The sequence below is a fragment of the Phaseolus vulgaris genome, chromosome 1, assembly GCF_000499845.2.
Source record: "Phaseolus vulgaris cultivar G19833 chromosome 1, P. vulgaris v2.0, whole genome shotgun sequence".
NCBI lineage: Eukaryota > Viridiplantae > Streptophyta > Magnoliopsida > Fabales > Fabaceae > Phaseolus > Phaseolus vulgaris.
This window is the reverse complement of record NC_023759.2, coordinates 28,291,328-28,306,757: the sequence shown is the minus strand read 5'-3', so window position 1 is coordinate 28,306,757 and position 15,430 is coordinate 28,291,328. Positions and strand designations below refer to the sequence as shown.

General features: G+C 33.2%; 1 protein-coding gene across 1 annotated transcript; it reads left to right on the top strand.

Moving 5' to 3' along the window:
• Positions 1 to 10,669: 10,669 nt before the first annotated feature.
• On the top strand, positions 10,670 to 14,527 carry LOC137815821 (uncharacterized). Its single transcript, XM_068618934.1, has 4 exons — positions 10,670 to 11,072; positions 11,400 to 13,739; positions 13,949 to 14,154; positions 14,282 to 14,527. Exons 1-4 carry the CDS (start codon positions 10,670 to 10,672, stop codon positions 14,525 to 14,527), a joined length of 3,195 nt encoding a protein of 1,064 aa, XP_068475035.1.
• Positions 14,528 to 15,430: the final 903 nt, after the last annotated feature.

The following is a 15,430-nucleotide window of genomic DNA, read 5'->3' as shown; positions in this document are numbered from 1 at the left end:
TAATAATAATATTATTTTATTAATAACATTAACATTACTAATAATATTAACAATTTATTAATATTGTTAATAATAATATTAATAATACTAATAATAAAATTTATAATATTATTAATAATAAAAATTATAATATTAATATTATTAATATTTTTCACAATAATGTTAATAAAATTTGTAATAATGTTAATAACAATAATACTAATAATAATAATATTAATAATAATAAATTATTAATATACTAATAATATTAATATTATTATTTTTGTTATTAAAATAATATTAATATTAGTAATAATATTAATAATAATAATAATAATAAGATTAATAATAATAATGTTAACAATATTAATAATATTATTAATAATATTAATAATAATATTAATATTGTTAATAATTATACTAATAACAATTTTAATAATATTAATAATATTCAAATTAATAATAATATTATTATTACTATTAGTAATTTTATTAATAATATTAATAATAATAATAATAATAATAATAATAATAATAATAATGTAATTACCTGTTATATGTAGTATCCGTATATAAAAATTTGTAGGTAATACTCGTAGATAATAATTTGTAGATAATATTCGTAAGGAACAATTTTCCATCTCAATCTATCAAAATTGCATACAGAATTTTTCTACGAATTTTTCTCGTCAGACTATTTTCTTATTATACACGGCAAAATCTGTAGGTAACTCATTTTTACCTACAGATCCAAATTCGTATGTAATTATCAGTAGGTAATAACAAATTTTATTGTAGTGATTGCTTAAGGAAGAACTGGACATAACTTGTGAGTTTGAGTGAATCAATATAAAATTTGTTGTTTTGTTTGTTGGATGGTCTAGTCTAGTTCTCTGTAAGAAGAGTTTAAGCTCTATTCAATCCCTCCATTTAGAGCTAGTCATTCCAACAAAGGAAATTATTGGTTGTCATGACTCTTTATCTCACTTATGTATGTTGTTTGGTATGCTCGATCAGCCGTTTTTTAGTGTTAGCATCATCTTGGATGTGAGTTATCCATGATTTAGTAGGTGTGGCAAAGTGTGACGGGCCGACCCGCGACCTACTGAAAAAAAACGCGGGACGGGTTGCTTATTTCAACCCGCTAATTCGCTTAGAACCGCCCCGTATAACCCGCAGCCCGTGCGGGCCAAGTGCAAGGCGGGGCAGGTTGGCCCGCATAACTTTAAAATGTAGAATTTTTTTTTCTCCATCTCCATATTTTCTTCATGTAGTCTCATATTTCACATTTTGAAAATTTTAATAATATCTTACTACGCATGTCTAATGAAAATAATATTATAAGACCATTTACCTAATGCATCTAAATAATACAAATTCAAATTTTTTATTTAAAAAATATTTCTTATGCAGACTGGCCCGCGGACCCGCGAGTCAACCCTTAGGTGAGGTGGGCTACAAAAATCAACTCGCAAATTCTATACAGGACGAGCCAAGTGCGGGACAAGCTTATGCGGGACGGATAAGCAGCATTGCAACCCTATGATTTATGATTTAGTGACAAGCTCCATGTCTCGTCTCGTGGATCATGACTTTGTCAATTGTGCTTAATATTGTGCGGTTATTGCCAATCACGAACTAATAATCAATATATTCAATTGGTCACGTAGGGTTTGGAGCTCGGCCTAATGTAGTTGCCGAAAAAACTCCATTTCTTTGACTAGTTGAACTTGGAAGTTGTTTTCACTCTTGTGACATAGTTGTACTTTTATTTTCCATTGTTTCATCGTTGTTATTGAATAAGATGTTCCATATGTAATGGTGAATCTTAATAGGAGTGCAGGAGCCTTAACTCTCTCAAGCCATTCGTCGGATCCATTATTTATGATGTTTCTTCTTTTAAGAGCAAAGACAGGGGTCATTGTTATCGGTGATTAAAGAGGATACAATTGATCCATATCATTTGTTCACTTGCAACGTGAAGGTGGTGCACTGGGCCATTGGAAGGAAGAGAAACTTACTCATACTACCTTGGGGTGTGAAAAATGAAGTGCAATGACTTTATATGGAGATTAAGCATTAAAACTAGACTTGGTTTGTATATATTAGTTTAACCTTCCAAAATCTATCATTGTACATATGTGTTTTGAGGTCAGGTTGTTCATTATTACTTAAGGATTGATCTTATCATTTGATAAAAAAAATTGATATTTTAACTATTAGTAAGAATTATAAATCTAAGTAGCTTTGAAAAATTGTATGCGATTCCTACACTGAACTAGTCGCTAAATATATTCAATTTTTCAATTCTTTTAGTTGGATTCATTATGTTTTACTCAATTGATTAAGGTATTGAGTACTTGATCCGAACCCTCTATTTGATCCAGTTATGCGAAATAGATAGTTATTATTTCTCTTCCAATAAAATAAAAAAATGGGTAGATACTCAATAAAATAAATAAATATATAAAAAGTATTGCTATATATTTTCTATTTTCTTCTTTTCTTGTAATTTTTTTTTCAACCAAACAAACATAATGTAAGTAAAGGCGGTGTGTGCCTTACAAATATAAAACATATTAAGGAATTTTTTTTTTTCTTCACATGAATATTTAACAAGACATAAATTGAATATTAAATACACTTAACTACAATTTTGGCCATTATTTGTTATTTTACAAGAACTAACCAATTTTATTAAACTCGATCAGTTCAAACGTGTTTTAGAAAAAAATTATATCTTATAGGAAAAACATCTCATTAAGGTCGTTTATGATAAGAATTTGATAGTCTTTTCAATTCATATAAAAGATTATTTCATACCACTAATACTATAAATGAAGAAAACACAATTTAGCCTACAAAATCTCAGAGAAAATAACGGGCATTATACAAGTTTACTTCTCTTTTAAAACATGATAATTTTTTTTAATATTTTTATTTTAAATAGACATAAATACATTTTTAGCAATTATAAAATTAGAAAATTTTAATTTTGATTTCTATTAAATTTTTATTTTATTCTTATTCTTATAAAATTTGAAATTACTTGTTTTAATTTATAATATATATATATATATATATATATATATATATATATATTTTAGTTTTAGTCCTTATAATGTTTTTTTAATTTTTGTTATTCAAAATTTTAAATGACTGTTTTTAGCTTCTAATATTTTTTAAGATATATAAATAAATAAAATTATTAATCTTTGCAAATTTATATTACAATATTAGTATTTGTGATTGAAATAAATATTTTTTTATTAACATATAAGTTATTAATTAGTATTGTAAGGATGGAGAAAAATAGTCTTAGAGTAGAAGTTGTAAAATTAAAATGACACCTGAATATTTTATTATTAAATTTAAAAGAGCATATAAATAGAAATTTTGTTATTCAGGTTTCATTTTAAAAAGAACCACCATCTCTCTAGAAAGTTCTTTTCCTTTCCTCTCCCTTCTCTCTAAGATTTTGACTTCCTCGTTCATCAGTTCGACGATCAGAGTCCACCATCAGACTCTGTCAGTGAGTACTACAAGATTGTCCGATCAGAATCTCTGATAGAGTAAGTTCATTTTTGCTCTTCTCTTTGAGTCAAATTTGGAACTTGTTAGGTTGTTTTCTTCCTTGCTTGCATGTGACCCTTTTAGCTTCAGGGTTAATCTCTGATAGCTCAGGATCTTAGTGATATAGTTAGATTTTTTATTAGTGATATAGTTAGATTTTTTATTAGGACTCTGTGTTACAGGTTAAGTTACCTTTGGGTTCTTGATGGTTTTGGAGCTCTTAGCGAATATCTACTAATTTTCAGGTAAGGGAAGCTAGCCTTAATTTCCAATAGAACACTAGGCTAGAAGATTTGAAGGTGAAATTGGATATATGGTTGTTGTTATACAATTATAATGTTGTTGAGTATTGGTTGTTGATGTTGATTAGAATAATTTTAGCTATAACAGGGACTTTGTTAATTTGGGTGCTATCTGGTGTGATTTCGATCAACCTAAAATATTTTCGTTCAAACCAAAATTCCTGGGTGCTCTCTGGTGTGATTTCGATCAACCTAAAATATTTTCGTTCAATCCAAAAATTTGTATACATATTTGAATATTGCTATTTTATTATTTTAGCATAGTTTATTTTAGATTACTATTGTTAAATAACTTTTTGGATATATTTGGATTGTTAGAAAGTTTAAATTATATATTATGATTGAATGGTGTATTGATGTGTTAAATGAAGTGTGCAATGATCTAAAAGTGTGATCAAGACATAGTATTTTCAGGAAAGGAAATATCGTGTTGAGATTGTTGTTAGGGTGTATTGATCTGTCAGGCCCGTAATGAGACATCCTGACTCTACTGATATAATGGAATCACATAGATGAAGTTATTCAGTTGGTGAGAGGCGATGAAGGTTCATATGACTTTGTCTGGGGTTTGAAATATAATCTGGTCTTTCAGGTCATATGAATTTACCTTGGCATACGAGATGATGAGATATTGAGATGTTTATGCGCATGGTTGTGTGGATTCACAACGAGTAGTATGACAGGTGCAGGTCTCAGGATTCTAATTTCAATACATGAGTCTTCTGGAAGTAGAGTCAAGTGTCTGTGATATGAGTCAGTGGAAGTCTGACATGTGAAAAATGAATATTGAATGTTAATAGACACTTGATGATTTGAGAATTTGTGTGACACTTGATGATTTGAGAATTTGTGTGACACTTGATGATTTAAGAATTTGTGTTGATTTGAGAAATTGTATGAAACTTAATAATTTATGTTTATTAATTTCAAATTGAAATTTTATATAGAATTTTGTTTTATATAGCTAGCTTACCCTGTTATTTGTTTGTGTTGTTTCTTATCTGTGATGATCGTGTATTTACACGGGAGCAGATGATGTTACAGGTGTTTGAGCTCCTCCTTAGTGAGAAGCTGGATGATGAAATTATTTTAGATGAAATTTGAATATTTGTTTTAATTTTATGTAGATATTGAAGTTTTATAAAGAGAGTTATGTTTGTAATATTTTAAGAAAGAGTGGTGGACATATTTGTATTATGTTTATATTTTATTTTTAATATTTTATACAGATTTTAGTTTTTAGATGTGTGAAAATCTAGGGATGTTACATTTGGTATCAGAGCAGTTCATCCTTAGGATGACCTGAGGGTAATGAGTTCATTGTGTTTCTTCTGCTTATAAATAATTGTTGGAGTCTTAATTAAAGATATAGTAAAAGGTTTTCAAATTGTTTGTTTTTAAAAGTTTCTGAAATCTGGTTTGTGATATAATAAATGTATGTTATAAATGAAAGTTTTAGTATTAAGAATGAAATGATCTTGATAAAGTAGTGAGGGTGAACACTCGTAACTGAATCGAGATGATTCTCTATCTTAATTCTAAAAGTTTGAAGTTGAGATTATATTAAATTCTTGTGTGATTTAATTCATTTTATTAAGTGTTTGTGTATTTAATTGAAAGTTGTCTTTTAGATTAACAGTTTTACATCAATAATTATTTTGGCGTAATACTTTTTATTATAAGTATTATGATTTGGTTGATAAACTCAAATTCTAGATGATTTTGAGATGCTTGTTTTGTAAGATCTAGATGTTATCTTCAGAATGAATTGATTCTTTAATTGATTTCATTCTTATAGTTGTAGGAATAGAAGAGAATAGTTTCAAAATCTCTAGGAAATACAATGGATAGTTGCTCAACAAGTGTGGAGCAAGTTGCAAGTTAGATTTAGTTGTGTCATGGTTTAGTTTCAGAAAGATGTAAGTTATGAAGAGCAGTATGTTAAAGATTTAAAGATTTAATTAAGCATGTGTTTCAATAGGAAGTACTAGAGTTAAGTTTCAAGATGAAAGTAAGAATCTTCTTTGATTTGGAGCTTGGAATATGTTAGTATCAATAACACAACATAAGATGGTTCTAGCTGAACAATAGAGCTTAAAAGGAAATTTGGAATTTGTGGAGAATAAGTTTACATGTTGATTACATCATATTGAGAGGTATCAATGATTTTGGAAAAAAAATAAAAAATGGGATATCTTAATTGTGTTAGGTTACAGCTAGACAAAGAAAATTGTTGAAAGACAGCAGATAGAGAAATTGCTTGGATAGGATAAAAAGTTTCCCATAAGATGGATGTTGTGTAGTTGGTATGATTCTTTTAAAAAGCATTTTGTGATTTGGAATCGACATACTCCTTTATGTCAAGTATATAGGAGACGAATTGGATGTTATTCTAGAAATAGATTTGCTATCTGCCAAGTACATTTACATATATTGTGGTCAGCAGAAGATAGTGTTTCCAAATTTCTAGTGAGTCAAAATTTATGTCTACTCAAAAAGTGTGGTCTAAATTGAAGGAAGGATCAAGCTGTTTTATAATCTTAACTCAGATGGGAGTTAAGAATGAAGATGAGATGAGTAGTATACTTGTAGTGAAGGAATACGTAAATTATCTCCAAAGAGAGAGGTGGAATGTTCCACTGAACTGGTATCTGGAGTTAGACCAATGTCAATGGGACTTTACAAAATGCCTCCAGCTAAGTTGATTAAATAGAAGAAACAAGTGGAAGAGTTGTTAAAGAAGCAGTGCATCAGACCAGTATATCTCTATGGGGTTTCCATGGTTAAAGGAAATATGGAGAGTCTCGGTTGTGTATGGACTACAGGCAGTTGAATAAGTTCACCATCAAGAACAAGTCTTCTCTACTCAAAATTGATGGTTTGAGGGATCAGTTACATGAAGCCTCGGTGCTCTCAAAGTTTGATTTGAGATTTAGATAGTAGCAGATTTTGATAAAGGCTGAAGATGTGCAGAAAACAATTTTTAGGTCTCAATATGGACTTTATGAGTATGTATGATATTGTTTGAAGTAACAAACGCTCCAGCTCTGTTCAGGGATTACATGAATAAGAAATTTCTATTCTTTCTTAGATAAGTTGTTGTGGTCTTTATAGATGACATGTTTATTTATTCAAGGACCGGAGAAGAACATGCAGAGCATCTGAAGACAATGTTGGAAATTCTGGGAGAGAAGAAATGGTATGATAAATCCTATAAGTGTGAGTTTTGGCTGAAGTAAGTTAACTTTTTAGAGTATGTGTTATCAGTTCAGGGGTCTCAGTGGATCCAGCCAAGGTGGAGGTAGTGTTTCAAGGGGGACGCCCTAAGACAGCCACAAAGATAAGAAGTTTTGTGAGTCTAGGTGTTTTCTATTAGAGGGTGGGTAGAGTTTCATAAAGCTGAAGAAAAGGTTGACAAGTGCTCCAATGTTGGTAATTCCTGATACAGGAAAACCTTTTGAGGTTTAGTATGATGTTTCACATCAAAGATTGAATTTTGTCTTACTGCATGAGAAGATAGTAGTTGCATATGTTTCAATGCAACTCAAAGTTCATGAGAGAAATTATTCTACTTATGACTTAGAGTTGGCAATGGTGGTGTTGCTTTGAAAATTTGAAGACATTATTGTATGGAGCTTAGTTTCAGGTATTCAGTGATCATAAAAGTCAGAAATACTTATTTGACCAAGGAAATTGAACATGAGGCAAAGAAGATGAGTGGAATTTCTGAAAGATTATGAATTCCAGTTGATGTATCATCTAGGAAAGGTTAATGTAGTTGCAGATGCTTTGACCAAGAAGTCAGTACAAGTGTCAGTCATGATGATTGAAGAGCAGAAGTTGTTTGAGCAGTTTAGAAATCTGAATTTGGAAGTACAATTTCATGTTGATCATATTGATTGTAGTAAGTTAAATATAACTAATGATTTTTCATGGAATGATAAAGGAAAAGAAGTTAGAGGATCCTAGTCTGAAGTGTACGGTGGATTTGCAAGGTACAAATAAGGCTAAAAGACTTGGTGATGGGGGAAGATGGACATTGAGATTCAAGGGAAGAACTTGTATACTTGCAAATGAAGAGTTGATGAGAATGATCCTAAAATAAGGTCATAAGGGTCATCTTAGTCTACATACTGATATGAATAAGATGTACCAAGGTCTAAAGTAGTTCTTTTGGTTGTTCGACATGAGAAAAGAAATAGCTTGGTATGTTGTGGCAAGTTTGGCATGTCAGAAGGAAAAGGTAGAACATTAGAGACCTAGTGGTTGTTGCAGCAGTTGGATTTTTTACGAGTGGAAATGGGATGACACCACATGAAGCTTTGTATGAGAGGAAGTGTAAGACTCTTTTATGTTGGTATCAGAATGGTGAGACAGTTGGTTGGGCTATAATTAATACAACAGATCATTGGGAAGGTGAGGCATATGTATGATATAATGGAAACTTCTTAGAGTATGCATGACTCATATGCAGATCAGAGGAAGAAGCCTTTGGAGTTTACAGTTGGAGACTATGTATTCCAGAGAATATAGCCTACCAAGGGTGTAGGACGAGCTATCAGGAAGAAGTTATTTCCTGAAGTTTGATGGACACTGTCAGATTATAAACATGCATAATGTTTTTCATGTGCCTCAGCTAAGAAAGTATATCCAAGAACCTAGTCATGCATTGAAATAGATAATGTGCAAATCAAGGATAACATGTCTTTTAAAGTAAAACCAGTTAAGATTGAAGATCATCAGAGTACATAGCCTAGAGGCAAAATCATTAGTACGGTGAAGGTAGTATGGGTTGTTAGGTTTGGTGATTCATCTAGGGAAACAAAAGGAACCATGAGAGAATCCTATCTCTATCTCTTTTCTCGCAAGTCAATTTTCGAGGACGAAAATTTTCTTGTTGGGGAGAATGAAAGGATTGAGAAAAATAGTCTTAGAGTAGAAGTGGTAAAATAAAAATGACACCTGAATATTTTATTATTAAATTTAAAAGAGCATATAAATAGAAATTTTGTTATTCAGGTCTCATTTTAAAAAGAACCATCATCTCTCTAGAAAGTTCTTTTCCTTTCCTCTCCCTTCTCTCTAAGATTCTGACTTCCTCGTTCATCAGTTCGACGATCAGAGTCCACCATCAGACTCCTGGCAGTGAGTACTACAAGACTGTCCGATCAGAATCTCTGATAGAGTAAGTTCATTTTTGCTCTTCTCTTTGAGTCAAATTTGGAACTTGTTAGGTTGTTTTCTTCCTTGCTTGCATGTGACCCTTTTAGCTTCAGGGTTAATCTCTGTTAGCTCAGGGTCTTAGTGATATAGTTAGATTTTTTATTAGGACTCTGTGTTACAGGTTAAGTTACCTTTGGGTTCTTGATGGTTTTGGAGCTCTTAGCGAATATCTACTAATTTCCAGGTAAGGGAAGCTAGCCTTAATTTCCAATAGAACACTAGGCTAGAAGATTCGAAGGTGAAATTGGATATATGGTTGTTGTCATACAATTATAATGTTGTTAAGTATTGGTTGTTGATGTTGATTAGAGTAATTTTAGCTATAACAGGGACTTTGTTAATTTGGGTGCTATCTGGTGTGATTTCGATCAACCTAAAATATTTTCGTTCAAACCAAAATTCCTGGGTGCTCTCTGGTGTGATTTCGATCAACCTAAAATATTTTCGTTCAAACCAAAATTTCTGGGTGCTCTCTGGTGTGATTTCGATCAACCTAAAATATTTTCGTTCAATCCAAAAATTTGTATACATATTTGAATATTGCTATTTTATTATTTTAGCATAGTTTATTTTAGATTACTATTGTTAAATAACTTTTTGGATATATTTGGATTGTTAGAAAGTTTAAATTATATATTATGATTGAATGGTGTATTGATGTGTTAAATGAAGTGTGCAATGATCTGAAAGTGTGATCAAGACATAGTATTTTCAGGAAAGGAAATACCGTGTTGAGATTGTTGTTAGGGTGTATTGATCTGTCAGCACTAGTACAAAATTCTTCAATGACGACACCCTTCAAAGACGGTTTGAAAATAACTGTCGTAAAAAACGAAGCGGTGGCATTCTCGTAATTTTTTTAAATTTTTTTTGCACTTTTAACGACGGTTCGCCCCAGACCCGTCGTTAAAAGCGGACCCTAAACATACAACGACGGTTCGCGCCAAGAACCGTCGTTAAAAGTCGACTTTCCAAGACGGTTCTTAGAGAACCGTCGTTAAAACCCAACTGCGATTCCGCACCAACCGCCGACTGCGCGCGACAGCAGCACCCTCGCCACCGCCGCCCTAATCCCTCGCGACCGTCGCCCTAAAACCTGTTTGACTGCCGCCCTAAACCCGCGCGCCCACCGCCGTCCAGAGACTAGTACCTTCCGAGTCGTGCTCTTTAAGGCGCGTCATTGTGCCTACCCTGCACTCCGATTGCACTTCCGCCACTTTTGAGGTTAGTATATTTTTATTTATTATTAACTATAATTTGAAAGTGTTTGTTTTGAGTTAGATATTGATTATCTATATTGAACGGATTGATTCTGAGTCCGAAGGTGTCCGACCTTCGGCAGTTTTGATTTAACTTTCAATGATTATATATTGTTTTGAGATATTTAGCGTGCATTGGTTCTGAGTCCGGAGGTATTTGACCTTCGGCAATTTTGATTTATTTTTTAATGGTTATATATTGTTTTGATATCTTGAACGCACTGGTTCTGAGTCCGGAGGTGTCCGACCTTCGGCAATTTTGATTTATTTTTTTATGATTACATATTGAACGCATTGGTTCTGAGTCCACATTGGTTCTTAGTTAGCAGTTCAATGGATCGAAGTTGGATTAATACACCACGAATAAGTGATACTTACGAAAAAGGGGTGGAAGAATTCATACAATTCGCAGAACATAATGCCGTTAGTTGTAATAATGGAGTAAGGATAAGGTGTCCTTGTGTGAATTGTTTAAATGGAAGGATATTGAGTGTTTCCGAAATTAGAGAACATCTTTTGTGTGATGGATTTTTGAAAAGTTATACAACATGGACGTGGCATGGTGAATTGCTAGACTTGCCAAGTGTGCACGGAGGTTCGGAGGAAGTTCATTTCTCAATGGATGATAGATTAGAAGACATGATTCGTGATGTGGGAGCAGAATCATTTGCTAATGCAGTTTTCGAAAATATGTCTAATGATGCAGAGACTCCTTTGTATCCTGGTTCAACTAACTTCACACGATTATCAGCAGTGTTAAGGTTGATGAATTTGAAGGCAATGAATGGATGGACCGACAAAAGTTTTACAGAATTGCTTCAATTGCTTAAGGACATGCTTCCAGAAGGAAATACCTTGCCCAATCGAAATTATGAGGCGAAAAAAATACTTTGTCCAATGGGTATGGAGTATAGAAAAATACATTCATGTCCTAACGATTGTATTTTATACAGAAATGAGTATGAAGATTTAAGAAGATGTCCCAGGTGTGGTTTGTCACGTTATAAGGTTAAGGTTGGTCAGAATGATGAAATTGATGAATTGACAAAGGAAGGTCCTCCTGCTAAGGTTGTTTGGTATCTTCCAATAATTCCAAGGCTTAAGCGTTTGTTTGCAAATGCAGATGATGCTAAAAACCTTAGGTGGCATGCAGATAATAGAAAATGTGATGGATTACTTCGTCATCCTACTGATTCTTTGCAGTGGAAGAATATTGATAAAGAATTTCCTGAATTTGGAAAAGAATCAAGAAACTTAAGACTTGGATTGGCAACTGATGGAATGAATCCCTTTGGAAATTTAAGTAGTAATCATAGTTCATGGCCCGTTTTGTTAGTGATTTACAACTTACCTCCTGCTTTGTGTATGAAGCGCAAATACATGATGTTATCTATGATGATCTCTGGTCCAAAACAACCTGGAAATGACATAGATGTTTATCTTAATCCATTGATTGAAGATTTGAAATTATTGTGGAATGAAGGGGTTGATGTGTTTGACGCGTTTAAAAATGAATCTTTCCGATTGCATGCGATGTTGTTTTGTACTATCAATGACTTCCCTGCATATGGGAACTTGTCAGGTTATAGTGTGAAAGGCCATAGAGCATGTCCAATATGTCAAGACAAGACATCTTATGAGCAGTTGAAACATGGAAGAAAAACCGTGTATCTTGGGCATCGTAGATTTCTAAAGAAATATCATCCGTATCGTCGATTGAAAAAAGCTTTTAACGGATACCAAGAACATGACATTTGTCCCACTCCCTTAAGTGGTGTTGAAATTTATGAAAAAATCAAAAATGTTAATGTGACTTTTGGAAAAATGAAAAAGAAGCAAACTGTGAGTGAAATATGGAAGAAGAGATCAATCTTTTTTTATCTTCCGTATTGGTGTAAGTTAGATGTTAGACACTGTCTAGATGTAATGCACGTAGAGAAGAATGTGTGTGACAGTCTAATAGGAACACTTCTGAACATTAAAGGCAAAACAAAGGATGGTGTGAATGCACGTCTGGATTTGATTGAAATGAATATACGAGAGGAATTGGCACCGAGAGAAGTTGGTAAACGTACATACTTGCCTGCAGCGTGTTACACTTTGTCAAAGAAAGAGAAAACAAGTTTTTGTGAATGTCTTAAAGGTGTTAAGGTACCACAAGGCTACTCTTCAAATGTGAAGAGTCTTGTATCTATGAATGATTTGAAACTAATTGGCTTAAAGTCACATGATTGTCACGTTCTAATGCAACAATTATTACCAGTGGCTATTTGTGGAATCTTGCCCAAAAATGTTAGGCATACAATCACTCGACTATGTTCATTTTTCAATTCCATATGTAGTAAAGAGATTGACTCTCAGAAGTTAGATGAACTTGAAGAAGAAATAATTGTTATCTTGTGTCAACTCGAGATGTTTTTTCCTCCATCTTTTTTTGATATTATGGTACACTTGGTTGTTCATCTTGTAAGAGTAATCAGATTGTGTGGGCCAGTTTATATGCGATGGATGTATCCAGTTGAACGATACATGAAGATTTTGAAGGGATATGTGAAGAATCAATGTCGTCCAGAAGCTTCCATTATTGAAAGATACATTTCAGAAGAATCTATTGAGTTTTGTTCCGAGTACATGTCAAAAGCCAAATGTATAGGAGTTCCTGAAAAAGGTTGGCACTCTCGTAGATTCATAAGTAAATCTTCAAGAGGTGTACATGTCATAAGCAAATCTAGAGAAGAGGTTCTGCAAGCACACTTGTATATCTTGAATAACACTGATGAGGTGTTACCATACTTAGATACACACAAAGACATTGTCAAATATAAAAATCCAAGACAATCAGAAAAATGGGTGTTAATTGAGCATAACAAAACTTTCATGTCATGGTTTAAGCAACAAATAATGAATGATCCATCAGCATCTGAAACATTAACATGGCTTGCAAACGGTCTCAAATTTGATGGTTTATGTTGTTTTGGCTATGAAGTAAATGGTTGTTTGTTTTACACAAAGTCTCGAGATGATAGGAGTACAGTGCAAAATAGCGGAGTCACCTTGGAGGCAGAGTCTATGCAGTTTTCAACTGCAAAGGATCAAAATCCTGTTGTGGGATCAATGCCTTATTATGGTGTCATAATAGAGATTTGGGAAGTTAATTATACCAAGTTTACTGTACCTGTTTTCAAATGCAAGTGGGTTGACAATAAGACTGGGGTCAAAGTTGATGAATCAGGAATGACTTTGGTTGACTTTCGAAAGATAGGTTATCATGACGAACCATTTATAATGGCACATCAAGCTTCCCAAGTTTTTTATATCCAAGATCCTACGTCTAACCACTGGTCTGTTGTGCTACATGGAAAAAAACAACATAATGACCCAGAAGATACAAACAATGACATTTGTGAGATTGAATCACTTACAAGAACGACCATCAATAAAGAGTACGAGGATGTTGCTGATGTTGTACATGCAACTCGAAATGATCATGATGAAGGAATATATATTTGTATGTACATGTCATTCATGTTTAGTTTTACAATATATTTCATTTTCATTATATTTCATATTCTTGATGCTTATTATATTTTTTTGATAACAGGAACATGGCAGATGATAAAGTTTCCCATTCAAAATCTGGTAGAGGACCTACAAGATTGAAGAATATGTTTAAGAAGATAACTAAAGATGACAAAATACCTTTGTCTATTGATATCCACACTGGTGTGCCCACTGGGCAACATGCAAAGAAATATAGGAGTTATCTCGGAGTACTATCTCGTGAAAGGATCTCTATCTTAACTCAGTCCTGGGATCACGTGACTGACCACGAGAAAAACATGATTTGGCAAGATATTCTGATATGTAACTGTTTTTACTTTGCTCAATCTAAAGTTCTTTTATACTTTGTTTTTGTTCATGAACTAATTCTTTCAAACAATGTAGACGCATTACAACATCCCGAATGTGGAAACCTTGAAAGCGAAGGTTCTTTCAGATGTGGGTGTCAAGTTTCGTCAGTTCAAATCAAAATTGACAACAGATTATATATATGGGAAAAGGAAAGAAGAAAATCCTTGTGCAAAATATGCATCCATTGATGAAGAAACTTGGCAGCAGTTTGTCAATATTCGACAAATTGAAAAATGGCAGGTTAGTATCACTTTCATATTTGAATATAGTTTATATTAACGTATTACTAAATTTTGAGTGTTATGATAGGAGGTTCGGAACAAAGCAAAAGCCAATCAGGCACATAATGATACCCCACACTTATTGTCTCGTGGTGGTTATAAGTTGCTAGAGCAGAAGATGCTTGAAGAAAAGATGAAAGCACGTTCTACTTCCATTGAGGAAATGAATAGTGTAGATTCTTTAAGACCTCCATCCCCACCACTCCGACATGAGATGTGGAAGGGTGCCCGTATAAACACATTAGGGACATGGAGTTCTAAGTCTACAGAACAAACAGTTGAACGCATTGTAAGTTTGACAATTTCTTTTCAATGTGTTATTTTAAATTCTATGTGTTATTTTAAATTCAATGTGTTGAAGTTTGTCAATTTCTTTTCATTTGTTTTAGGATTCTCTTAATGAGCAATCAACACAGGGGACTTTTAAACCATGTGGTCGCAATGATATTCTTAATGTTGCTCTCGGACGACCTGAACACCCTGGACGTGTTCGTGTAGCTGGATATGGGGTTGGGATTCGGTCATACTTTGGAGCTCCATCACACAGCAAGGAACAATTTTCCAATGAACCTAGCCAAGAGTATTTACTACAACTACGTGAGCAGTTAAAGGCTGAGGTAACTCAAGAGCTTAAAGAAAGCTTCATGGAGGAGTTTAGTGTGCGAATGGAAATGGAGTTCAAAAAGCGGTTGGAGGGTTTAGGACACTCACAGCAACCACCTACTATGGTAGATGATGAACCACCTCCGCCTCCTATTAAGAAAGTCAGCACTAAAGGGAGTTGTTCGGCAGTTGATCTATCAGGGGATGACTTTGGCTCAACTAGCCAATGCGAACTATATGTTGAGTGTAATTCTTTCACCCGATTCGTTGCCTTGGGTAAGTGTTATGAAGGGGTCAC

What these genes read in the sequence shown, in the direction of transcription:
- LOC137815821 (XM_068618934.1), top strand. Translation starts at nt 10,670, where the DNA reads ATGGATCGAAGTTGGATTAATACACCACGAATAAGTGATACTTACGAA. An exon ending in AGATACAAACAATGACATTT is followed by an intron (nt 13,740 to 13,948) that starts GTGAGATTGAAT and finishes GGAACATGGCAG; the next exon opens with ATGATAAAGTTTCCCATTCA. An exon ending in TAACTCAGTCCTGGGATCAC is followed by an intron (nt 14,155 to 14,281) that starts GTGACTGACCAC and finishes CAAACAATGTAG; the next exon opens with ACGCATTACAACATCCCGAA.